Source organism: Camelus ferus, unplaced genomic scaffold (genome assembly GCF_009834535.1).
Source record: "Camelus ferus isolate YT-003-E unplaced genomic scaffold, BCGSAC_Cfer_1.0 contig313, whole genome shotgun sequence".
Lineage (NCBI taxonomy): Eukaryota > Metazoa > Chordata > Mammalia > Artiodactyla > Camelidae > Camelus > Camelus ferus.
Window position 1 is genome coordinate 843740 of NW_022588524.1, and position 26401 is coordinate 870140.

Sequence of the window (26401 nt, forward strand, 5' to 3'; positions counted from 1 at the left end):
CTTCCTGGGAAAATCCTAGACGCGGTGTGCGGGAGGGAAACCCTACCCTCCAGGCGAAATACGCTTGCGAAAGAAAGCGCGGTCCATTTCGTCCGTGGCGCCAAGCCTATTCAGGGCGCTTCGCTGGGCGAGACCCAGGTCCCACATCCCAGGGTGGGCAGGGCTGGCCTGGAGTCACCCGGAGGCGGGACACCCCAGGCAGGCTGGCGTCCCACCACGCAGGACACGGGGGAAGGCAGGAGCCTGCCATGTGAGCATCTCATGAGATGAGATCCAGGAGGAGGTCTGGTCAGAGCCGGGCATCCTTCTCTCACGTGGGCGTGTCCCAGGAGCGCTCTCAGAGTCGCGGCCGCCGCTGGGACCACGACCCGGGGAGCAGGTGGCCTCTTCCCTTGGAACCTAAAACTCTCTTCTTGACGTTGGACATGACTCACCCCAGCTGAGGTCAGAGGGGCCCCCAGAGCAGAATCCAGGGGGCGGCGAGGGGCTCGGGGGAGGCAGGGCGGCACCCCCTTCCCTCAGAAGGGGGCAGACCCTCCGTTTCACGCCCACAGTTGGCTTTTGAGAGTCAAAATGGACAGATGGATGGATGGGGGGGGGACGGAAGCCCTGGCTGCCCCCCTCCCCCGTGCAGACCATCTGGTTGGAGATGCTCTGAAATAGCTCAGATGAGCGTCAGTGAACATCTGGGGAGACGGAGAACCCGGGTCTGCTTGCCTGTATCCCAGTGGAGCCCTGCATGGTCCCATCTTAACAGAGAGACCAAAAAAAAAAAAAAAAAAAGACTGGCCTCCTGTGTTAAATTAAATGCATTACAGGTTTCTCCAAACAGGCAGCCAGGGGTAAGGAAGCTCGATAGTCAGGCCCACCCAGCTGATGGCCGTCCCAGGCTGTGACGAGCTAACGTTTATCGTGAACGGGAGGGCCCGGCGTTCCGGTCTTCCTAGCGATCCTGTGAGATCGTCTCTGCTCCCCAGGCGGAGAAACTGAGGCCCGGCGGCTCCACGAGACGGTGGAATCACCCCGGCCGCCTGCCAGGCGGCCCCGACTCTGAATCCCAAGTCTCAGTCCCTTTCGGTGGCCGCTGACGCGCGGCCGAAGTCGCCAGCGTTCCACGTGAATGTCGGACGTTCTGGCTCTGGACGTCAGTGTCTCCCTGTGCTGGTTCATCTCTGCGCTTTAAGAGGAGGCCCGTTATCTACATCCACACCATCATCATTGCGGTGCCTTTTACTTATTTTTTTAAAACTCTGTATTTAAAGTTTTTTATTATTATTCTTTTGTGAGCGGGGGGGTCCTGGGGATTGAACCCGGGACCTGCTGCGTGCTGAGCACATGCTCCACCCCTGAGCTGCACCCTCCCCACCTTGGCTGTTTTCATCTTTAATGCAGAGAACTTAACAAGGTCCCTGTTAATTTGATGGATCGATTTAATAACGCGTCCAAACAGGAGACTGAAAGGTAGTTAGCAGAAATGTTCCTCATTGCCTGTTGAACACTGTCCGCGGCCGCTGAAAAGGACAAGACCTTTGTGTCGTGATCTCAGGCCCCAGACGAAAAGCAGGTGTTGGTGCAGGTGTCGGCATTGTCACTCAGCCCTCAAGGCGCAGGGGGCGTCATTCTGCGTCCCCAGCGTGGCCCCAGCCCCACCCTCACCCGGCACTGGCGCTGAGCGATCGGGCAGCGGGTGGAATTCAGATGCCCCGTGTGGGCTGCTAGTAATTTTTTTAAAAAAATATTGAAAGGATTGCACATGTTAAAAAGAAATTCCTTTACCCTCTGGGCTACCAATGAATCCAGTTTGTAAATCTGTAGGGACTGGTTAACTTTAGTGTGGAAAGGAACTGTTAGACCAATTTTCTTGTGCACAACTTTTACTTAAGAATTCTAGAGGGGGGAGGGTGTTGCTCAGTGGTAGAGTGTGTGTTTGCCCTGCACGAGGTCCTGGCTTCCATCCCCAGTCCCTCCATTTAAATAAACACGTTAAATAAACTGATTACTTCCCCCCTTAAAACACACATGCACACAAAAGAATTCTATAATTATTTCAGAAATCTGCATTTAAAATTTTTAAAATATATTAATGAACAGGCACATTTTGACCTCACTGGGTTTCCAGGCCACCGTGGCGGGCGTCTTTGCTGTAAATCTGTTTGAGTTTTATTCATCAGGCCGACACCCTCTTTGGGGTCAAGAAAGCATATGAAGACGGGGACACCTGCTCCGGGCCAGGCCTCTGACATCTGTCCCCTGGGTCCATCTTCACACAAGACTGCAAAATTTGTGACACATTCAGGCCTTGTGGGGACTCCGTGATCCCGGAGTCACGAAGTGAGGTGTTTTCTGCTGGGGTGCAGGCAGGGAAGGTGAATTAGTTCCCTCGTGTCCTACCCGTGTCCTGACCCAGAGTCCTTGCCCGGTGGCCCGCCCTCTCTTACCTGCCTTCACCTCCGCCTGCTCGGAGTGGGCTCCGACCTTCCTTCCGGCCTCCCTGCCCCTGGAGAGCTCTCTGCCCCTGGTTCTTTCCAGCCCCCGTGGCATTCCTCCTTGCGTTGCTTGTGACCGTGGGATTCCTCCGTTGGATCTGATGGTCAGCTGCCTTCAGTTTGCGCACCAGAATCCTCACCGCCCGCACACCTGGGGTCCCCATAACCCAGGCTCTGTGGGTCCCCCCTGGATCACTTCAAGCCACCCGCCTTGGGCTCCCCACACCCCAGTTTCCCGAAATGCTTCCCATATTCCCAGCCCTTCCCGCCTCCGTGCCCTTGGAATGACCGTCCCTGCCGGGAACAGCATCCTACTCACCCTGGCTCTTGGCGCCTCCAACTAGTTCTTCATGTCGCCGCTCCCGGACCATTTCCCGAAACTTCCTGAGCTCAGCCTAAATCCAGAGTCCTTTCCAGTCCTTGGAGAGCCCTTCCTGTTTCTCACCGTGCTCGGGATTTTGCCATCCTTTCTGTGTTTCCGTGTGCTGCTCTCAGGCTGCCCTGGGGGACCGTGAGCTGGTGGAGGGCAGCCTACAGCGGCGATCATCCGTCTTTTTCTTTTTTTTTAGATCCCACATATGAGTGATCTCATATGGTATTTTTCTTTCTCTTTCTGGCTTACTTCACTTAGAATGACACTCTCCAGTTCCATTCATGTTGCTGCAAATGGCGTTATGTTGTCGTTTTTCATGGCTGAGTAGTATTCCATTGTATAAATATACCACCTCTTCTTTATCCAGTCATCTGTTGAGCGATCACCCGTTTTAAGAGGCTCCTGGTACCTGAGGATGCCAACTGAATACTTGTTGACGCGCACGGCTCCTGACCACAGGAGGAGTTAGATTTAAGTGTGCAGATGGCAGGTTGATGGTATCAGTGTTAAGATCCTGGTATTTGTGTCCCCTTTCTTTGGTGCTTCAGCCAAACCAGTGATTCCCAGATCACTGAATCCGTTACTGCACCCAAGGCTCAGCTATGAGACGACTAAACGCAGTCAGGTTTGGGAGGTCCCGGTGAGCCCAGTTACTCAGCTGTCCAGGACCCCTGCACTGACTCTCCCGGGAGGCACCTGCCAGCCTCCGGGCTGCCCCCTCCCCGGGGACGAGGCAGAGGTCCCCTCCGGCCACTGGCAGGAGGGACAACATGACACTGGCGATGATGTGACCCTGAGAACCAGGGCAGCTGGTGTCCAACTTTCCGACTGTTCGTGCTTGGGAAGAATCTGGGGAGAGAATGGTGACCTCCTTGTGCCTGCAGCATAAACAGACCCGCTTAGCCAGAACCCGGTTCATGGGTGGATCAGGACGGGGCAGCGGGGTGTGCCTGACTTCTCTTTGAAATCCCCTTTCCGTGAGCGTGGTTCTCCCTGCTTCCTTCCCTGGTAAACGGGTGGGGATCACGCAGGCTTGGCATTCGGGTGCGTGGCATCAGCATGTTTCCTGTATCCGCTGGTCCTGGACGGTAAGATGCAAAGCGGAGGACCCTTCGGGCTGTGCTCAGAGACGTGGCGGCAAATGCAGGCTTTCTCTCCTCGGGCTGCGGGCCCCGCCCCGGCTCCTGCATCCTGGCTGGACGCCGGCGTGGCCTGAGGGGTCAGGATTTAAGTCAGCCGCCCTGGGATTTGCACTCACCTGGCCCAGGCGGTGCACCGTCCTGGACCTGACTGTCAGGGAGCAGATCTCTGCATCTTACGCACATCGAAGGGCCCTGGGGAGAGAAACCCGCTGCCGGCGCCCGGCTGGTGTGAGAACTGGCCGGCGCCGCCCTGAAATTCAGGCCAGTGACTGTGTGATGGTTTTAAGATAAAACCTTTCGGAGTTCTGACAGATGGCCTTGGAAATGCCAGAAATGTTTTCATGCGATGGTTTTGCGATGCATGACCTTTGAGATGCCAGGAATATTTTTTTTCTGTGTTTTTGTTATTTGATACATCATTCCTTCCTGCCAGGGCACACCCGGCTTCTTATCCTGGGTGGGGCAGGGAGGGCGAGTTGCCTGCTCAGCGACTCGTAGCCTGAAAAGCACCAGGACCCGCCCTGCTCTCCGCCAGGGCGCCTCCCAGGCTGTGCCCAGGAGGGGCCAGGCTCAGGGTGCCAGCTCCCAGTGGCTTCCCCAGGCTGAAACAGAAGCCTGGCCCTTGCAGTCCCCTGCACGCCCTCGTCTCAGGGGGACCCAGCTGCCCGGCACCTGTACGGACCCTCCAGTGGGGACCACACCCGCTGGGCAGCGCCTTGGCTTCTCCTGGGCCAAGTGAAGATCACTGGGGCCCCTCCAGGGTGCGGGGAGCCGGTGGGGCTGGGACCCGGGGACCCTTGTGCCGTGGAGGTGATGCTCATGTTGCAGGAGCTTGTGGGGAAGGGCGGTGTCCATGCACCTGGGCAGCTCCAGCTCTTAAACTGACACACGGCTCCGTCCTTGAAAACACAAGTCGGACCCAGAAGTATTGTGGGTGCTCGCTGGACAGAGGAGGGTTCAAGGCGCCCGCGGGGCTCCCTCCCCTGGACAGATATGGCCTCAGCTCACAAGTTTTGCATCTTCTCCGATGTGCATCACTGTATTTTTTTTTTCTTTTCGCCGTCCCTCCCTCCGTCCCCCACCTCCAGCATCTGCACGCCCTCAGGAACGCTGTGGTCTCCCCTCTGCCTGAAACACCCCACCCCTGCATCCACGTGGATTTCTTCAGTTCCGTTGTTGTCTCGAGGTTCTGTGGGTCTTCCGTGTCCCTTGCAGGCTCCAACTGTGTTGATCTGTACCATTGTCATTATCATCGTCAATAAGGATTTTTAACGACCTACAGATATGAAGAAAAGTGTGTGAACTAGTGAAAATGCAGGCAGCCTTCACATAGCACCTGCTGCCCTCTGGAGACGGTAAATAATCGTGGAGGAAATGAGGTGCCAGCTTGCCACGTGAGGGGACGCGTGACATGTGCGGTGGGACCTCTGCGTCCAGGGTCTCAGGCTGGCGTCAAGCCACTGCACACACCTGGACACACAGGACTTCTGAAGTGGGTCCTTGAATCCGTATACACCCCAGGCATCACTTTTGATGTGAACATTTTCCACGGACAACTTCTGAAAATAATGCAAATGTTATTCTGTGACATCAAACGGACCCATGAAGTTATTAACATATTAGCTGTGTATTTTTGTCTCACTGGCTTTCCTCAAATGACACAGATTTGCAGCTCAAGCCACGTGCCGGTTTAATGTTCAGACAGGAGCCTCTGCTCTAGAGAGATGCTGCGATCATTAACGCACACCAGCTCTCGGACGTTCAGGTTCTGCTGGCTCGATGCGGCTGTCACCAGGGGACGGATGAGTGATGGCATTGAGCCCTCGGGTCCAGGCTGACGCACACAGCTGGGTTTTGCTGGGATGCTGTTCAGCACCCTGTTAGGTCTTTTTATTTGATTTTTTTCCCCCAAAAAAGAACCAGAAATTAATTTTGTTAATGTGAAACGCTCTGGTTTTTTCAACGTTGGCTAACTTATGTGTGCACGCACATGCACACCCCGTAGACACACACACACACGCACACTACAGAACACACCGCTGGACCCACAGAAACTTCCCTGGGTGTCTGTGCAGCCTGGGGGCTCGCAGCCCGGGCTCAGACCATAGGGAGCAGCTTTATGGCCATGCAATCGGGGTGTGCAAAGATGGACTACGCTCGTGGTGGGGGATGTGACCCAGATGTCACTCCCAAGTCTTGCATTAACCAGTGACATGAGCAGTGATGGCTTGAAGCCTCCTCTGAACCCCACTTCCTATTTTTTTTTCCATTTGAAACGATCTCTTTTCATTTTGCACGTAATACACAGAGAGGTGATACTACAGGAACAACTTGGGAGTGCGTAGAAGTAAAAATAGCAAACGTCGTGGTCCCCGTCACCCAGAGGTCATCGCTGGTAATTCTTTGCTTTGTTTTCCAGACTGTTCTGCGGTCCATTGCTGTATATAATACAGGCTTCTCTTATAAATGGTGTTTCTTGAAAGAGATAATATCTTGAAGTTTGTTTTGCTCAAATACCTGTGTTGAGCATTTTGAAACATCAGATTAGATACTTTCAAAGGACACTTGAACCAGCACTGGTGGGACATTGTTTTGGTACCATGATTTATGGAAATTCTCCTCCTGACCTGCGGTTAGATGACCTTGAACTTGTTAGCCTTCCCAATTACGTTACACTGAGCCAGTCTTTGACCCGCCCACCGTGCATCCTTGTGGGGTTATTTCGTTGGGATTCTGATGGTCTGATGCTTTGGGCCAGCAGACCCCGTGCGCATTGCATGGGTTCCCGTCGCATGTCTGTCCGGCTGGAGGCGGGCGGGGCGGGTGGGAGAGGGGGCCCCCGGGAGTCAGGCACCCTGGCTGTCCATCCCCGCCCCGGAACCCTGAACCGTATGCCTCTGGGGCAGCTGGGAGCTCGCTGACACCGTCTTCTCAGCTGCAGAATATATTGAGGGAAGGGGCCACGCGGCATTCTGCTCCCCCACCCACTCCCAGGTGGTGAACACACCTTAATCTGCTTCTTTCCAGGACACTGAACTTTCAGAACCGTTTCTCCCTGTTTCTTAGTGATCCGTTTTCTCTCGGTGTCCCAGCACATCCTCAGTGTCACGGCCCCGTGAGTCCAGACCCTCGGCTGGTCTTGGGTCCAGCGCTGGGGCAGTGGCTTCAGACCCCTTGGTGGCCTGGGACCTGTAACCCACTGCATGGTTCAGAGGGAAGGGGCCACGCGTCATTCTGCTCCCCAACCCACTCCCAGGTGGTGAACACACCTTAGTCTGCTCCTTTCCAGGAACACTGAACTTTCAGAACCGTTTCTCAGTGACCCGTTTTCTCTCGGTGTCCAAGAGTGCCCATGTGTTGATTTTTAAAAGTCCACGTGACTCGGAAGGAGCGATGAATGCCTGTAAGGAGGAGGAGAAGGGTTTAGAAGGAGATCGGATACCGACAGGTGATTTACATCCTTCGGGCCGGGAAATGGTCCCTCTACTCAGTCCCTCCGTGTTGTCACCCCCCAAGGAGGAAGATGAAGGCTCGAGCCCCCCCGCCTCCCGGAAAGCCCGCCGCCCCGGACGTGCACGGTGGATGGAAACCTTCCCGCGACGTGTCCCCCGGGCCTCAGCAGAAAGTGCTCAACATGCGGGAGGACCTGGGGCGCAGGGTGGTGGACATCACCGTGGTTCTGCCCAGCGGGCTGGAGAAGGAAACTGTGGTCAACGGGAGGTAAGGGTCCGGGACCTCAGCAGGGAGGGTAGGGGGCGATGCGATGTGGTCCAGTTTGCAAGTCCATGGAGACCTGAGCAGGGAGCATCCTCCAGTGTCCCACCGGACCGGGGCCTCAGGGTGGACATCAGGGCCTGGGTGACAACCTGAAACGTCCCCCCCCCATGGTTCACCCTCATCCTTGGGACTGCCCGCCTCTCTCCCGTGACAGATGGGCTCAGAAAGAAGCGGGGGTCTCAGGCCCACATGCAACTCCAAGTAGGTGACCCGCCAGCGCCCGTGCTGGTGTCCTTGCTGCTGAAATTCCTCAGTCAGGGGACTGCCTCCAGGGTGACCTTCTGATGTCCACCTGCAGGCTGACCCGGGGCGGGGGGTGAGGGGCGTGAGTGCCATCAGTAAGCAGTTTTCCAACTGAACACGATGATTTAGATTAAAGAATAAAATTAAAGGCGGTCAATTTCCAGACACCTCGATTCACACCCGAACTCTTATTTAGATCAGATCTGCCTGTGAATGCGGCCGTGGCCGAGGACACGAGCCGACTCCCCTCTCCCCCTGCGTCTGCTGTAAAGGGTTCGGTAGATGCGTGGGTCATAATCCCATCCGAGTATTGAGTTTTATTGCCGATAGAACGTCTCATTTTCTGTTTGACGTCTATCAAAACACATCGTAATGACACTGATCAGTTTTGTACGACCGTTGTCACGAACTCAATCTACAGCAAAAACGTTTGCAACAAAGTCACAGCAAACAAACAATGAAACGTAAATGTTTATACATTTTATTGTAGAGAATACGGTAGTGTGATGGATTAGAAAAACATTCCAGCATAAAAATATTTGTGTATGATTCTGAGGCAGGTGTGAGTGGGACTAGGATCTCTAGGAAAACAAAGAAAGACAAGAAAGGATATAAAATATGTAAATCTTACAAAAGCAGGTGGCTGGAGAATTTTAAAAACGGGTCGTGGTGGAAATTCCATCACTCTGGGTGTTTTTATCTGAATGGATCCATCAAAGAAGAATGATGTCCAAGTCCCAGTGTTCTGTTTTTTCCCTGAAATTACAGCCTTTGGAACTGCTGTCAACCGGACAATGAAAATTCCAGGTGACAACTTACTGGGCCAAAGGGTGCCTGCATTTTGAAAAACTGCTTTGTGGGCTGTGGGAACAAAAATCTGAAGAATGTTCCTCCAGGCCTTGATACTTACCTGGGGTGGGGGCAGCCGAGCCGTGGGTTATGACATCCTCAACCGTCTTAAGGGACGCTGGACAGCTTTCCAAAGCGGTGTCCCTCCTCCGTGGGGGGCCCTCCTGGCCGCAGCCCGGAGACGCCAGCCTGGTGGCCAGTGCCGGGGGCAGGCTTCCCACCAGAGCCATTCCGGTTTCTAGAGCGTGTTTCTCTGTTTTCCCGAACACTTTTTCCTACTTGAACTTGAGACAGAGGCCACACCATCCGAGTTTTACAAATTCCTCTAACGGACGCATGACCCTTTATCAGTGAATGTATTACTTACCATTCTTAAGTTTGGGGCCCAATTTCTATTACACTGAAAAAAAAAAGCACTTTATTGAACGGATAAAAACTGCACGAATTTGATGACGGGTTTGTCGCTCAGGCGGACCTCTGTGAAACCATCAGTGCTGTCAGCCTTGTTACACCAATTTCAAGAAAACGGACTTACGGGTCGCGTCCTAAGGAGCACGCAGGTCTGCTTTTACAAACCCGTGATGGGAGAGAAGATGCCTGCTTCAAAACTAAAGATGGCATTTTGCAAAATGTTTTCAAACTGAATAGATGCCTCCACTGATAGTCTTAAGGTTGTTTTTTTTTTTTCCTTACAAAGTAGAAGGTATCACTGTGCCCTTTTGCGCTGCAGCCGCGACAAAAGGTAGAGATTAATCTGTAGGGGTGATGTGTTCAATGACTTCGCTCCTTTCCGAGCAGTAAATACGCCTGCGGGGTGCAGTGAGGCCGGGAGCAGACGGTGGGCCTCCCCAGCGGCTGGTCGGCACGGTTCCCTGGGACCCAGCGGCCCCCTGCTTTGCGCATTGGATTTCTGTGTCCCACTCTTTAATAGCGCAGCAGTGGGCTGTGCGCCCGGCCCCCGGCCCACAGACCACCCCTGGGAGGGCCCCGCTCACATCGGACCACATCTTGCTTCTGTGTGGCTGATGGGAACCAGCCAGAATCCACTTGCTCTGACCCGATCACACCAGAGTCCGCCTTACCCGGGGCTCGGGGCCACCTGCCGGCCTCGGTCCCGCACAAGAAACCGGGCCCAGTCGACCGGTGTGAGATCTGACCGTGCACGCAAATTAAGTGTCTGGACATAGCTGCCTGAAGGTGCTCTGCCCACCGGGCACTGAGGGGGCAATTCAGCCCGGGTACCCATCGCCTGGGTACCCAACGCTCGGCTCTTGAGTTTAGTCTTCCGTGTGTCCCCACGCCAAGAGAGACTTGTGAGAAATGCGGATTCTCAGACGAGGCCGAGCGAGTCAGAAGCCCTGGGATGGGGCCAGCTCTGTGGTTCAGAGGTGCCCTCCACTGAGAAGCGTTTCATTCATCAGCCTCTGACGTCCGTGTCCCAGGGCTGTGGTCCCCAAACAGCCTGCTCACTGCAATGCCACCCTCCCCACCGTCCCCTCTGCATTTGGGGAGCAGAGTGTTGGTTCAAGCTGCCCATTGGGGTGTCCAGTTCTCTGCCGGGATTTCAAAAAAAAAAAAAAACCAATTTTTGATATTCTCGGACCCATCACAATATTTTATATTTCATATAAACTAAAAATGCTTTTATGAAATTATCTATGTTTTTATTCTACAATTAAGCATAAGCACCACCTATTTTTCTCCTATAATTTTCTACTCATTAATTTCGTTGCATATATGTGTGTGTAAGTTTCATGTGTGTGTCCAAGATTTTGCTATCTGATTGCATTTTTATATATATGTTTTTTTGAAGTGTATTAATTTCATTGCATGTGTATGTGTGTAAGTTTCGTGTATGTGTCCAAGATCTTTCTATCTGATTGCATTTATATATATAAATGTCGTGTCAGTTTCTGGGTTGCGTTTATAAAGAACTGGATCCTTTCACCAGATCCATTTTGTTAGCATCTTAACTTTACATTTTCCAATATATTCTTTGCTTTACTTTTAAAAAAAAGAGCCACATAGGAAAGAAAACCAGTTTTTTTTTTCTTCTTGAAAACTGTCGACTCACGCAAAAGGTTTCTTTTGAAATCTGCACATTGGGAAGTCATATTTTTTAAAAGAAGGAAGGAGAGAAATCCTACGCACATTTTAAATTTGAAAACAGAAACCACAACAAATGTCAGAAAATTTCATCGTAACACTTAACATTAATTCGGGGAACAGAGATTAACAGTTTGCAAGAAAAGGGATGTATTCAGGAGCCGTGGGGGAGAAGCTCCAAAGATCTGCCTCGTTACCTCGCCACCCTCCCCTGCTAATGTCGTTTTGGGTAATCAATCGACTTTATGACTGTTTTTAACTCCGCCATTGAACTTGAACCTGGGATTACAGACAGGGAGAGACCCTGGAAATTTTATGAGAAAACGGTCCAGAAAAGCAGGCAATGGGACATAGTAAATCAGACCACGTTCCCAGTGGGCTGGGGGAAGAACCATTTAACTGGGAGGCCCTGCAGGACCCACGGCTCTGGGACCCACGTCCGCACGTCTGGACGTGGCTGTGTACCCCGCCCCCCCGCCTCTTCAACGCAGCCCAGGTCAGTCTGCGTTAGGCCTCGGTGTCTGTCCGAGAGCCCCAGAGAAAGGACCTATGCTTTCATGAAACGTTTATTCTCCACTGCTCAGGAAATCTGTAGAAAAAGAGAGGTCAGCTTTACATATAAAAATATCCTGCCAGGCAAACGGAAATGACAGAGGTGACGTTTTTCCCTTCTTTGGGACAGTCTGAATTGTGACTGCCCCCTTAAATCTCTGATGGGAGAACCTTACAAACATGCTTGACATTCAAATAAGATGCATGTCTTAATCTTAATTTTTTTTTGTTTCGTCTTTAACAAGCATACTTTTGAACTTTTGAAAAAGCAAGCTGTCATCTTCAACGTACAATTTCAGCGTCTAAGGCGCACTCTTGTTTATGAATAATTGGAATTGCAGTGCCTCGTCCCCGTAATGTCACTTGTGCTGACTCAAGTTTCAGGACTCAAGTCAGCACGGCCGTGGCTTTAACTGGAAATCTCACCGTTTTCCCAGCAATTATGATTTGGGCTCCTCTTTCAGTGGTGGTTTTAATTCGCGTTGAAAACGCAGAGGTATTGGCGCACAGTCATGCATGAGGAATTAATGAGGGCTGTCAGCACAAAGGATTTGCTCATTCGTCCACGGCTTGGTTTGTTCCAGCCCCACGGGGCTAGCAGAACGGAGGGTGCAAACATTTCCAGTGACCGTGCTTTGTGTCTTTCTTCCAGCCATGCAATGATGGATTTACTGGTTGAGCTCTGCCTTCAGAACCATCTGAACCCATCCACCCATGCCCTGGAGATCCGCTCTTCGGAAAACCAGCAGCCTTTGAGTTTTAAGCCAAATACTTTAGTTGGGACCCTGAATGTGCACACTGTGTTTCTGAAAGAAAAAGTTCCCGAAGCAAAGGTGAAGGCTGGCCCATCTAAGGTGCCCGAGGTCAGTAGCACCGGGGACCCTTTGTCACCTAAGGGTGCGTGCGGTTACCTGAGGCCGAGGGCGGTGAAGGTGCTGAGAAGGGGGCGGGTGGAGCCGCTCCTGCCTGAGTGACACGCACAGACTTCTGTGCTTGAGGTCTCCACTCTCACACTAGTCTAAATTAGCACTGAGTTTACAATAAATATATAGACTTTATATAACTATAAAATATATATAAAATAAATACAAGAACTTGAGTTTATTTTAGGAGACCTGAACTTTACAGCACTTAATAATGTTGGTGGCAGTGCACTGCTGCTTTAGACACCAAAGAAAAGGGGAACTAGAAAGCCAGAGCTTTCTGCACAGATGGAAACGGTCCATAATTCTGCAGCCTGCCAGGCGGTCCCCGCTGATGACACGTGAAATGCAGTTCGTGGGATCAAAACAGCGGAGCTTTTCACTTTACTTAACTTGAATGTGAAAAAGCACAGTGGCCAACGTCTGCCCTATTGGACTAATCCTGGAGGCCTTCCCGTACCTGGCGGCATTTGGGATGTGGGGAAGATTGGAGTGTGTTCCTAGAGAGAGGAAACCAAAGGGGGCTTCCCTTTTCAAAACCTGATGTCCGAAATCCTTTCTCACTGCAGTGGGAGAATGCTTCATGCATACACTTCCTTCAGGCTTTTGAGTAACAATTACAATCAATTCCGGCGGCTCAGTGAGTTTTTTATAAAACGGCTTTGCTATAGATCTTTGGTCTCCGATTAAACGCAGGGCTATTTCATTTATTTAGATTCTTGGACCATCTAGTACATTCTGCTTTTAAAAATGGGAATTTGGCCAACAATGCATGGCTTCCAGTTTTGGATAGTTAGTAACATTTAATTGGCACAATCTATACTTTGAGTTTTCCATAATTCTTCAAGCAAAATCAGGGAAATGAAACCTTTTCTTTATATTCTGTGACTTTTCTTGCCTTCCTGATCCCTAAGTGCACCTCCCAGGATGGGGCAGTCCAGGGTTATGATTCATAACTTTGGTTTGAGAAGCATGGGAAAGGGTTGCGGGTTCCATCTTTCCTCCTAAAATTCGTCAGACATGGCCCTCAGACTGGACGGAAGCAGGAGCTCCAGCCCCGGGGTCAGGCTTTTTACTCAGTACGTTTTCTGTGTTCACTCAGCAGGACCTGAGAACAGTGTGGGTGGTCAGCAGAAACCAAAGTTGAGGGCCTGAAACTTCAGGATATTATGTTTTTTTCTGGGCCATTTTATCTGTGGACATTTAGAGTCAGCTTTAGTAAAATCGTTTTCCTTTCTGATTAATGTATCTATTATTATATGTCTATCATATTCATATGTCTAAAGTATGTTATGTTTTTCTAGTTTAATATATATGTGCGTAGTGTATATATGTGCATATGTGTATACACAAGCATGTATACACTATATATTTATATAGGTATTAATATATAAGCATTAAATATATATTTTAAATATATATTTAATTTTATTTAAAATATTCAAATATATCTTTACTACATATTACATTACTTTTATAATTTAATATATTTAATACAGATTTATTAATTTTAATTATTATTTAATATAGGATTAAATTTAAATATATATTTACAAATATTTAACATAATATAGTATATATTTAATATGTTTAATTTTTTATTTTAATTAAATGTATTGAATATATTTATATAGGTATTAATGTATAAACAAAATATATTTTTAAACTATATATCAAATTATATTATATTACATTTAAAATATTCAAATATATGTTTACTATATATTACATTACTTTCATAATTATATGTGTATCAATTTTAATTAGTTATTATTTATGTAATATATAATTAAATTTAAATAAATGTACATATATTTTATATAATATAGTGTATATCTAATATGTTTAAATTTAAAATTTTAACTTATATATATGTTTATATAGATATTAATATATAAATACTAAATATATATTTAAAATATATATTAAATTATATTATATTTAAAATATTCAAATATGTTTACTACATATTACATTACTTTCATAATTTATGTGTATCAATTTTAATTAGTTACTATTTAATATATAATTAACTTTAAATAAATTTACATATATTTTATATAATATAGTGTATATGTAATGTGTTTAAATTTTTTATTTTAATTTTCTTTTTGTTAAATATATTCATATAGATGTTAATAGGTGTGTGTACTTTGGCTTCTTAGACAAAAATGAGATTTCTTGTTTTATGAAGTTTTATGTTTTTTAAAATTGGATTTTCACAATAGTTAAGTAGTGAAATTGGATTTGCACAACAGTTAAATAGTTAAATTGGATTTTCACAACAGTTAAGTAGTTAAATTGGATTTGCACAACAGGTAAATAGTTAAATTGGATTTGCACAATAGTTAAGTAGTTAAATTGGATTTGCGCAACAGTTAAATAGTTAAATTGGATTTGCACAGTAGTTCCAGACCGTGTTCTTTGAGAACATGCGGTAAGTCCTGTGTTCAAGTCCGTTGCAGCCCTCGGACCGCAGAGGCTGGAAGCTGAGAGCGCCCCCTGCCGGCCGTTTGTTCGCTAGCGAGGAGACGGTTCCCGGGGAGATGCGCTGTTCCCGGCAGCGCTGTTCCCCCCTGTGTGCGCCACCCCCACCCCACTGAATCCTGGGAGCGCGCCCCGGGCCGCCCGAAGCCCGGCCGCGCAGGCCCCGCGCAGGCGCAGGCGCAGGCGCAGGCGCAGGCCCGGCGCCCGGAGGCGCTGACGCGCGGCCCGGGTGTCTTGCAGAAGACGGTGCGCCTGGTGGTGAACTACCTGCGGACGCAGAAGGCGGTGGTGCGCGTGAGCCCCGTGGTGCCGCTGGCCGCCATCCTGCCGCTCATCTGCGCCAAGTGCGGCGTCAGCCCGGAGCACGTGGTGCTCCTCCGGGACGACGTGACCGGCGACGAGCTGGAGCTCTCCAAGTCCCTGAGCGAGCTGGGGATAAAGGAGCTGTACGCGTGGGACAACAAGAGAGGTGAGTCGGGGGCCCCCACCCACCCCGCGCGCGGCTGGGACGCTCGCTCTCCGCACGCGCGCGCACGGTGGGGACGCGCGCCTGCGGGCAGCTCAAAGGTGGTCCAAATCGGAGCCGGAGTGGGCGGAAAATAAAATACATACACTGTGGTCATACCTCCTCCCCACAGTCCTGAGTGTGCCCGCTACCTCTTGTCCCCTGTGAGCTTCCAGGAGATGCGTAAAAGTGGGGAAAGGTCAGAGGAATGCCGGGGCTGCCGCTCCAAAAGAACTTCTTGGAAACCACGCGTGAACCATGTTCTCCTGGATCTCCTTTTTAACTGCCGTTTAATATTCCCAAGTCTCAGCCGTTGCTCGTCATCAGAAGAGACGGCACAAATGCATTTCACTCCTCCCTGAAACCACCCCAACTGCAATTCAGCCCCTGCAGATAAATCACCATGCTCCCTCTCCACCCAGGCCAGGGACATCTTACTACTCCGGCGAATCTGGTACCCACCCGAGGCCCCAGGTAGGGCCGCTGCCAGAGTGACAGCTTGAGGCCGGGGTTGGTGGGAAGACTGACATCTTGTGTGAGCAGATTTTCCTGACTGACGGAAGGGCTGACTATTTAAACACTGTCAGACAAAAAAAAAAAAAAAATTAATATTCCTTGACCTTAGAATTCTTCATTAAAGTGGACTTCACAGAAGTGTCTATTTGAATGAGCCCACTTAAGAGCTCTTGGTTTTTTATTTATTCCACAAATACTGACCAGGTTGGCTTTTAAAATATATACATATTCAAGTTTTCAGGGCTTTCTACAGTTTTAAAAAATTTCCCAATTAAAAAAAAATCTATTTTGTTATTACCCAATTTATTGTGAAATCGATGATTATAGGAGACCCTCCTCCACCTTCTTTCAAATCTCCTGGAGGGTTTGGACCTCAGGGCTCATTCTACGTTTAAGAAAGGGTTTCAGCTCCGTCATGTATTAGAACGTTGACTATTTATTCCTTCAAAAAGGAAAAAGTGTTCTGACACTTCAGAGTCATGCGTCTTGTGTTTTATCCAGTATATTTTTAAAACTCACAACAAGATTGCTCTCAGGATCTGGATGTAGTGGGCGTGACTGTCTGGTTCTGTCCATCCTGTTTAAAGTTGGTTTCTGGAATTCTTTGGAAACAGAGCTTTCATTTGGCCAAAAAAAAAAAAAAAAAAAAACAGAGAGAGAGAAAAGGAAGGCAAAACAAAGAGAAATCACCCCACATTTAAGCATGTGGAAGAAAAATTCTTCTGCAAACAAATGTTTTCTGTTATGTGCAAATCAGGATGCATCTTGACAGGTGTAAAAGCGGGCTCTCTGCTAAGGGCTGGCCCCAGCAAGCCGGTGGCCTTTTGGAACACGAGTGATGCTCTGAGATGGAGCAGCCACCCTGGCCGAGGGCTCTCTGTTCTCATCCCACGCCGGGCAGGACCCCTCGCTGCACTTGGGAAGATAGCCGCCCCCACCCCAGCCCCTGAGCCCCCCACTTCACCGCCTTGGCCACCCTCCCAGGGATCCTCCCCCTGGGACCCCAGCAACGCCCCCCAGAAAATGAAGAGGCAAACACAAGTGCTCGTGGTGGACACTCCTTCCATCTGGACCACGCTGGACCGAAACCAGCTGTGAAATATTTGATTCACATCCCTGCCAAACGCCTCCATCCCATCCTCCTGACGGTCAAACGTTTGAGAGGAGAGGATGTGAGGGTTGTAGGCAGAGGCCCGCCCTCCTCTGGAATTCCTGTTGGTGGCAGCTTAATAAAGCGGGAGACTTCGCTGCCACCTGCTTCCAGGGTGGCACTTAGCAGCCCGGGCAGCTGCGGGATTGCAGGGCATGAAGACCAGGGGTGCCAGCCTGCTCTGTGCGGGGCCTTCTCCTGCGAGAGGCACGGGGGTCGGGGCTTTGGTGCTGCTGCAGATGGTGAAGACAGCCTTCACTCTCTCCTTGCCTGCCTTTCCAGTTCTTCTGACCAAAACTCAGTCGGAGCCCGCCCTGAGCTGTCGAGGTGAGCCCCGCGCCGCCCCGCCAGGCTGCTCCCTGCATGGCTCGGGGCTGGGACGGTGCACGGGGTGACCGGAGGGGGTGCGCAGGCTGAAGCGAGGTTGCGGTTTGGTTTCCTGCCTCCCTGGCTGGCTGCGAGCAGAATGGCCCTTGTGTGAGGATTTGCTGTGTGGTTCGGACTGATAAGGGACGCAGGGGGCTGTGGTGGCTGTCATTCTGTTGCACACCGAGAACTTCAGGGCAGAGCAGAGGTTGTGCGCACAAAAGCATCCTTTCCTCCTCACCTGTGCTCACCTGTCCTCAAGGTCCGTGTGGGTTGTGCATCTAACCTTTTCCATCATAAATGATGAGTCCAGATTTTGCATTTATTTCTTGTAAATTTGATACATGTACGTGTTGCAAATCCCGATACACGTACACGTATGTATATGCATGCACGCATTTCCACAGACACACACACACACATATTGGGATTTATATAAACCTTTCAGACTATAAACACACACACATACACTCTCCAAGGGTTTCATTAAAATCCTAATGAGCATTAGTATTTTACAGAACTTTCTGTCCATGTTTGTTGAAGGGTCTAATAATAGATTTTATTTCTAGAAAAAAAATTTAATGCCAAAAAGCTCAGGCCTTGGTTCAGAGTCACGGTCCGGGTGTCGTGACGGTGCTGTGGCCGGGGGCCCTCTCCATTGTACAGTTACCGATACACAGACTCCCTTCAAAGAAGCAAGCTGTTTTGAGCAGAAAGCTCAATTGTGAAGGCTTTAGCAGTTCTGACTGCTCTGATCTGGGGACGTTGCCAGGCTGAGGACAGTGGAGGAGGTGGATCAGAGAGCGGTAAAGATTATTCTTTTGCCTGCCCCGTGGACACGTGGCCCCGTGGACACGTGGCCCCGTGGTGGGGGACCAGCGCTTTGCAACGTGCAGTTTCTCCACGAGGCAGGCCCGGCTCTCCGCGTGCGTTTACAAGCTTGGTGACCGTGTTCTGGTCCCCAGTGGCGCGTTCCCTTCCCTCATCTGGAAAAATGGACCGTTTGCACGAGCGGGTCCTTCAGGACGCCGGCATCTCCCTCCACCTCCCCGCACCCCTCAGCAGCATCCGTCTCATTTCCTAAATCGTTTTCAGGATTCAAAACAGTATTTGCTTTAAGGGTGAAGCACCAGCTCCCCTGCACTGTTTTTTTAATATTGAAGTTTTAGTAAATGAAAGTCAATCAAAACACAATAAATTCCACACTCAAGCGGCCAGACGTGTGGAAGTGTGGGTTCTCGACCATAACTGTGTATCTTTTCCAACCTGGCTGCGCACCAGCCGGGCCCCCCCGAGGGAGGCTTGGCTGATGGGCACTGCCAGGAAAACCACATGTCCTTGCTCCGCTCCCTCGGCCATCCCTCCGCAGTGCCTGCCGGTCGCAGAGACCTCGCAGGACGGTCCCATCAGGCCAGAGTCGCCAACGCCTCACGTCTAAGGTTAGGCCGTCTGCTTGGGGCCCAGGCTGCAGGCAGCCTGTCGGGCCAGCCCCGTGCCAGGGCCGGCCCACGGCCTCCGTCCTGGGGGCGGTGGCCAGCCACGGCCCCTCTTCAGAGAGAGAAGAAAGGGGCTCGAGTTCTGATCCGGTGACATCCTGTCTGTGGTCGGTGAGACAGCTTGCCTGCCCATCAGGTGTTGTCCCCCATTCATCTCCCAGGACACTGTGATCTCCTGCGTTTTCAACCCTGTGTCACCTCCCGGGCGACTCCAGAAGCATCGGGGGAGCGAATGCACACGTTGCCGCACACCGCGGTCCGCGTGCACCATTTGGCCCTGCAGTGTGGTGCGCTGCAGCCTGCGAGCCTCACGGGGGCTTTGCTGCCATTAACCGGGGACCCCACGTGCACAGGGGTGTGCACGGGGATGCATGCCTCGGGGCCGAAGCCGGTCCACTCGCCGGCTTGGGTGCTGTGTGATGTGGGGGCTGCTAATTGGCTCGACTGGAGCCCCCATGCAGGAGCCAGAGCCCTGGCCCTCATCACCAAAACCGGAGCTTCTGCCACGGACGGAATGAAGAAATACATGTGCTTGGTTTCCGCTTGGCTGGGGGGCCAGCATTGTGTTAGTGTGAGTCCCAGGCACACCGACTTCCAGGTCTGCCTTCTTTCGCTGGAATGTGAGATCCTAGGGTAGCAGATGAGAAGTTCATTGATGGGTCCCTCAGTGGGGGTTGGCATTTTGATGGCAGCGTTTGTGACGTCCCAGTCCACGTCTTCCCCCCAGTGGATCGGCGGGGCGGTGAGTTCACCAGCAGACGGCGGGGATGTGGGGAAGTTCATCTTTCAGGCCTTCAGAAACCCCTGCATCCTTTCTCCTCTGGCCGAAGCCGTGCACCTTGGGGGAGAGTCTGGAAATCAGGGAAGCAGGTCAGCAGTAGCCGGCGTGGCACTGGGATGTGGTTCAGCCCCAATCTGCAGATGGGCAAACTGAGGCTTGGAGTGGAGAAGCAGTATGCCCGCACCTTGGCGCCCTTAACCTCTCCTCCTCTGGTTCTTTTTGACACAGCTGTTAAGAGAAGGTAAAATGACACACACAGTCACTTTATTTTTCTGGTGGACAGGACAGCCCAGGAACGTTTTGATGTACTGGTTGGTTTTTTTGTTTCCGTGCGGGCTGCAACCACAGCCTGAAAGAAATGCCACCACCGTCACTAAAGGTTGCGAAACCCTTCAGCGATGTCATCAACCCAGTCGGAGGCTTTGAGGTGGCTCGAAATGCTTTGAAAGAACTCGCTGATGGTTTTCGTGTCTTCTCAGCACCAGAATCAAGTTTGAGCATGGAGGATTCGTTTGTCGAGATTTTTGAAGGGAAGCGTGTAATCTCTTGTTTCCTGTGCCAAAAAGTAACTTCATTCTTTTTTCTTTCCTTTTTTTTTTTTTTTTTCCCCTAGAAACCTTTAGAAAATCATCCTTTGGCAGCGATGAGACAGATAAAGAGAAGAAAAAAATTCTGGGATTTTTCAAAGTTAATAAAAGAAGCAGCAGTAAGGTAATTGATCAAACACTCGTTTGTTTCTCCGCGATGTAAAGATGGTTTCTTGAGATGTGTGTCCTCGGCCGATCTTGGCATTTTTCTGGCGATGCTTAGGAATATTAATTCCTTCAGGGAAAAAGGAGTATTTTCTGAACAATTTCTAAAATTCCCTGGTGCCAGATAGACTACAAATGTCTCAGGGAAGCAGAATATTAAGAATGGAGAAGTATCGTGACATTTAAAACTCAAGTGAGTCTTATATCCTTAAAGGAAAAAAAAAAACGGATATGTGTGTATAAAATCTCTGTAGAGGATATACTTTAAAAGGATTGTCATTTTGGCTGAAGTAGATGAACGCAAATATTTTTTCTTTGGGTGTTTCGTTTTTTTTTTTTTTTTTTCACATTTTTTAAATGGAAGCACATTTGACTTAAAATGTGTTCGTTTCAGGCATACAGCAATGTGACTCGGTTACACAAACATACATATATATTCTTTTTCAAATTCTTTTCCGTTATGTTATTACAAAGTCCTGAGGATAGTTCTTTGAGCTTCGCTGTACGTCTTTGTTGTTTCCTCTCTTTTATATACAGTAGTGTTTATCTGTTAATCTTAAACTCCTAATTTATCCTCCCCCCATCACCCTTTTCCCTCTTAACCGTAAGTTAGTTTTCTATGTCTGTGAGTCTTTCTTTGCTTTCAAAGTTTGGTATCTTAATGTTTTTTTAAAATGTGATAATTTTGTGTCATTTTGACATTATTTATTCTCCTAACACAGTAGTTCTGGGAAGTACATTCGAGTCACCTTAAGACCGGATTTAACAATTAGATTCGTGGGTCATGGCCCCAAAGGTTGTCATGTGGGAGGTCAGGTTGGGGCCCCGGAGCTGTGTTTTCCTAGTGACCCCTGGCTGGAGGTCCCCTCACGATCAAGAAAAGCCTTCTTTTAAGCAAGGACAGTAATGTGTCATTACTGATCACCTTTTACGGATAGAGAGTGAGATATTTAGTGAGTTATTTCCATGTACACCCAATCAGTGATCAACGGAATTTAAAACAGAAATTCTCAAATCCTTAAAACGTAGAAAACCTACTTCATTGATCGTTTTGCTGAGCTGACTCACCCGCTCAGTCCCACTTCTGGGTCCATCTTGCTTCTAAGCAACAGTGATGCTTTGGGGGCAAAAGAGAGGACGAAAACTCATACTCACAAGTCATGAATTTAAAATTGGGGTTTTCAGGTCCGTGAGCACCGGTGAGGGGCTGAGGGACATGGCCGGGGGGCCACCGCTGTTTGTGCAGATGCCGCAGCCTTGCGGGGGGCGGGGCGGGCTGGTGGGCTTTGCGTTAGCAGTTGCCGAGGATGGTCTGTGGGAACCTGCAGTCACCTGGAGGTGACGCAGAGCACGTGCTTGTGTTCCAGGCCCCGCAGATCGGGCAGCCAGGGGAGGACAGCGATGAGGAGGCCAAGTCCACGCTGAGAAGGGGCTCCAATGTGAGTACTAACATCTGCAGGGGCTTCCGCTAACCCGGCAGCTTCTCCCAGCTTCGCACGATCTTCCAGAGAACAAAATTATCCATCGGTGTAGTTGGTTTTGGTTTCTTGGGTTTTTTTTTTTTTTTCCAGTCCAGATAGATGCACAGAGCTTCATGTGGCTTCTTTTCCACTTCCCCATGTTATTTTGGAAGGATGTGGAATATTTTAATTTCTCCTTCTCCCCGCCACCCCCCCAGGCAGCATAATCAGGAGGGTCCTTTGTTAGGGTCAACGGGGGGCAGTTAATCTGGAGCTGCCCCCGCTGCATTCTCAGGAGCAGTGGATGGTGTTGGAGCCTCACATGTGTTTCTTAAATTCTGCAACTATCTATTGAAAGAGTATTTTATTTATTCATTCGTTCATTCATTCATTCATTCATTTTTATTGAAGTATAGTCGGTTTACAGTGTTGTGTTAATTTCTGGTGTACGGCATAGTGATTCAGTCATACATACATACTTTTCAGATTATTTTTCGTTATAGGCTATTACGAGGTATTGAATAGAGTTCCCTGTGCTGTACAGTAGGACCTTGTTGTTTATTCTGTTTTATATGTAGCAGTTCGTATCTGTGAATCCCCAACTCCCAGTTTATCCCTCTGTCCCACTCTTTCCCACTCTGGTAACCACAAGTTTGTGTTCTATTCTGTCACTCTAAATAAGCTCATTTGTCCCATTTTTTTAGTAAGTAAATATTTGTCTTTCTCTTTCTGGCTGACTTCACTTAGAATGACCATCTCCAGGTCCATCCATGTAGCTGCAAGTGGCATGATTTCGTCCTTTTTCATGGCTGAGTAGTATTCCATTGTATAAATACATTTGTCCATGGACATTTAGGCTGTTTCCATGTCTTGGCTATTCTAAATAGTGCTGCTATGAACATCGGGGTGTGTGTATCTTTTTGAATTAGCATTCCCTCTGGACGGGACATGAGCACAGCCTTCCTGATGCACAGTCCCCACTTCCAGAAGCCATGTGGCTGATCAGATCTGTTGATGTCGATTTCTGTTTCCCGAGGCGTTGTCTGTTCGTGTTTCTATTTCTTTATGTCCACTACGTCTTATTCACGTTCGCTATTACCTCTCGTCTGTCAAGCGTGTTGGTGATGTAACGCTTCTTAAGAGCACTTCTCCTGTTTTTGTAAGTTTCCCCCAAGCCGCTGACGTCTGGCTAAGTGAAGGCAGTCTGCCCTCGCGGCGGAGAGCCGAGCTTTCAGTCCCACACGGCACAGGGGACCTCTGTGTCTCCACTTTCCTCATCTGTGTAATGGGCACAGCGCCACCCACCCAGCAGCATCCTTGTAAGGCTGAGCCGTCATAGGGCTCCACTCACCCCTTTAGAAGCTTCCCGAGATGGTGAGTAAATTGGATCAGAGCTTCATTAGAAACTCTCTGGGCATTATTTTTTATTTTTCCTTGAGAAAATGCAACCGGTTCCTTATATCCATAATTTGAAGAGTCTGAAGAGAATAGATCTGTATTTTTAAAAACTGCTCCTAATATAAATGGCCACAGTAATCAGATCTTTCCTGGATAGATTACTTTTATGTAAACTGACATTCACTCTATTCCAAGATAAGTCTTCATTTTCTTTTTCTTTTCCTTTATTTTATTTTTGGTGCTGGGAAGGTACTTAGCTTTATTCATTGATTTACCTTTAGAGCAGGTGCTGGGGATTGGACCCAGGACCTCATGCATGCTAAGCACGCACTCTACGCCTTGAGCTACACCCTCCCTGGCTATGTCCTCGTTTTCTTAATCGAAGGATCCTTGAGTCATGGTGAAAACAGTCACCTCAAAAATCATGTCAAGCAGTTTTCCGGGAAGTCTGCATTTTCCAGGAAACTGTCCCTTCTCATAAGCACACATCCAGACCCCGAGACACATGGAGGGGACCCCATCCCGGTGGGTGGTGGGAGTGGCCCTCAGGTCTCTGTCCCCACCAACTGATCTTTGCCTGCGTCACGTACACAGCAGGATGAACTGTGTGCATTGATGGAACAAGGCATCCGAGCCCGTTTGCAATCCAGCGCCCACAAATGCCACACAAACACACACACACACACACATCCCGTGCCGTTGGCTGGCGTGGAAAATAATGCTGTGAAGCAGGAAGCAAAGGGACCCGAGTTCTAATCCTGCTTCTGTTCTCAGTCTGACTTTGGGCCGATTGTAGCATGCACTGTAAGGGGCTGAATGTTTTTTGCCTTCATTTAAATGCTATAAATTGGACCAGTCTAAAATGTATGTGTCAGCCGTATTGGATACCATCATGTTGCTTGTTAGCGTAAAGGTAAAATGGTGAATGATTTGAAAAAAAATCGTTGCTTCAATTTTTTTTTTTAATTGTCTAGAGGGGAGGGTGTAGCTCAGTGGTGGAGCACGTGCTTAGCACGCACGAGGTCTTGGGTTCCATCTCCAGTATCACCATTAAAATTAATTAACTAACTAATTGCTTGGCTAATTGACTAATTAATTGACTAATTAATTAACTAATTAGCTAAGAAATTAGGGCCATTCCCCCCCCCATTAAGGCAGTCCTGGAAGTACCCCATCACCTCATGTTTGCTTCTTTCAAATAGAAGAAGGTGTTCACTGTGTTTGGAAGCGAGTCTCTGTCCAAAGCTGCAATATTCTCTGGGGTCCAAGCTGACGTGTCCCCACAGAGTCACCTGGCCCGGATAGGGGCTGCGGTATTGGGGTCCAGCGATTAAGGAGCCCAGAAGTTTAGAAGGATGCCCATGAGTACTGTGACACTTTTAGAAAAAGTTATTTAAAACTAAGTTGTAAAGCAGAGTCCATGATTTCGTGCCCCGAGTCCCATGCTTACAACCCGAGAGCCCGCACTTGTATGCACCCTGCCGTGGCCCATTGTCCCCTGTCCCCAGTGCATTATTATAAAGAGCCCGTGCCCCAGAAATGTGTGTCAAGTCCATCCCGCCACAAGGGGTCAGTATTTCCACAAGCACTGCCCGTCCGGCTGAAATGCCACCGTCCTGGCCCGGAAAAGCTAAAATTCGCCATCTCTGAAACACCCCCAAATTGAGAGCAGGAAAAACACATGCCAAGGGCTGAGCGACGTTTGTGATCTGGAACTGACATTGCTCACAAGTCAGTTTGGGAGAGAGATTTTCAAAACGTCGCTTGTACCTTCCACACGTGTCATAGTCAGAATTACAAAATACATTGTAAATACGCAGGGTGGGGCGTTTTCCAGGTGGAGTGGGAGAGCCACGTGGCGTGCCCGCAGCCCACCATGGAGTTCTTGCTCCTTTGTGTTCTCCTGAGCGTTTCCTGTGCCTTTTCCATTTAGCATCGTGTCAGTGGCAACTTGTTCTGCTCCAGCACGGTCCCTCCATCGTTTTGTAAAAGGTGGTGTGATGGTCCGTGAAGACGGAAAAGTGTGGCTTTTGTGTCTGCTTCCTTGAAACTGGATTCTGACCTGAGCGGGTACCACCCCATGGAGGTGGGTTTGTAAGCATCACCCCCAGGGCTCCCACGGGGGTTACGGGACATTGAACGGCCACCAGGCGCAGGGCGTGGACGTCGGTGCCTCCCTCTGTCCTGTTCCTGTGGTTTCTTTTCTCTGGGATCATAAATAATGTGGGGACCATCTTTGCAACCGAAGCCCATTTTCATTTGGAGGGTTTTCCTTCTAGAAGAGACTTGCAAAGGTGTTCGGGAATCAGAGGGTCTGAGACGGTTCAGGGGCTTTCAGGACAATAAATGTGACCACATTGCTTTCCTGAAGCCTTGTGACAACAGCGACAGATGACACACTTACCATAGCCAGTCAGTTTCTCATTCCTAATCCAGTGTCTTGCATGTGAAACTTGTATCAAAGACTGGAAAGGGGACAGACCCTAAAATGCAATTTAGAAAAATGACCCTGCGTTCTTTGCATACCTGTTTGCTCATTAAAAGTAATTTTTTTCAAGGTTTCCTATCACATGCTGTCTAATGCGAATCTGGAAACTATGAGAGGCAGGTTTTGTTACTAAAGCTTCAATGATTTTTTTTCCCCCAAAACATTGGATTCTTCGAATGGGAACAGAACAATATAACTAGAATCTGAAAAGTTGGCTGGAAGAGTTGGTTCTCAAAGGGAAAAGGAGGGGGGAGGGCATAGCTCAACTGGTAGAGCGCATGCTTAGCATGCTTGAGGTCCTGCGTTCAATTTCTAGTACCTCCATTAGAAGAATAAATAAACCTAATTACCTTCCCCCTTCAAAAAAGTAAATAAAATAAAAATAAATATATTTTTTAAAAAAAAAGGAGGACCGTAAATTTTTAACCGCTTGGCTGAGAATTTAACGTTTGTAGCCATAAGTGGTTAAAAAAAAAAGAAAAAGAAAAAAAAAGTCCCTTTCAGAGTACTGATTTTCATAATTTCCTTTAAAAGGGGAGAATGTTTTTTTT

The 26401-nt window shown here is 49.1% G+C and overlaps 1 protein-coding gene across 17 annotated transcripts in view; it reads left to right on the forward strand.

Moving 5' to 3' along the window:
• The window catches only part of COBL (cordon-bleu WH2 repeat protein), a 152968-nt gene that overhangs the window by 59269 nt on the left and 67298 nt on the right, over positions 1 to 26401 (forward strand). For 9 of the 17 annotated variants that reach the window (XM_032476275.1, XM_032476277.1, XM_032476272.1 and 6 more), the window contains 6 exons: positions 7518 to 7721; positions 12181 to 12391; positions 15179 to 15407; positions 17392 to 17436; positions 20366 to 20463; positions 21872 to 21943. In XM_032476275.1, coding sequence (XP_032332166.1) covers positions 7518 to 7721; positions 12181 to 12391; positions 15179 to 15407; positions 17392 to 17436; positions 20366 to 20463; positions 21872 to 21943 — 859 coding nt within the window. Of the gene's footprint in view, positions 1 to 3903; positions 3948 to 7517; positions 7722 to 12180; positions 12392 to 15178; positions 15408 to 17391; positions 17437 to 20365; positions 20464 to 21871; positions 21944 to 26401 lie in introns of those variants that run through there. The other 8 variants (XM_032476267.1, XM_032476270.1, XM_032476273.1 and 5 more) reach the window with 4 other exon arrangements.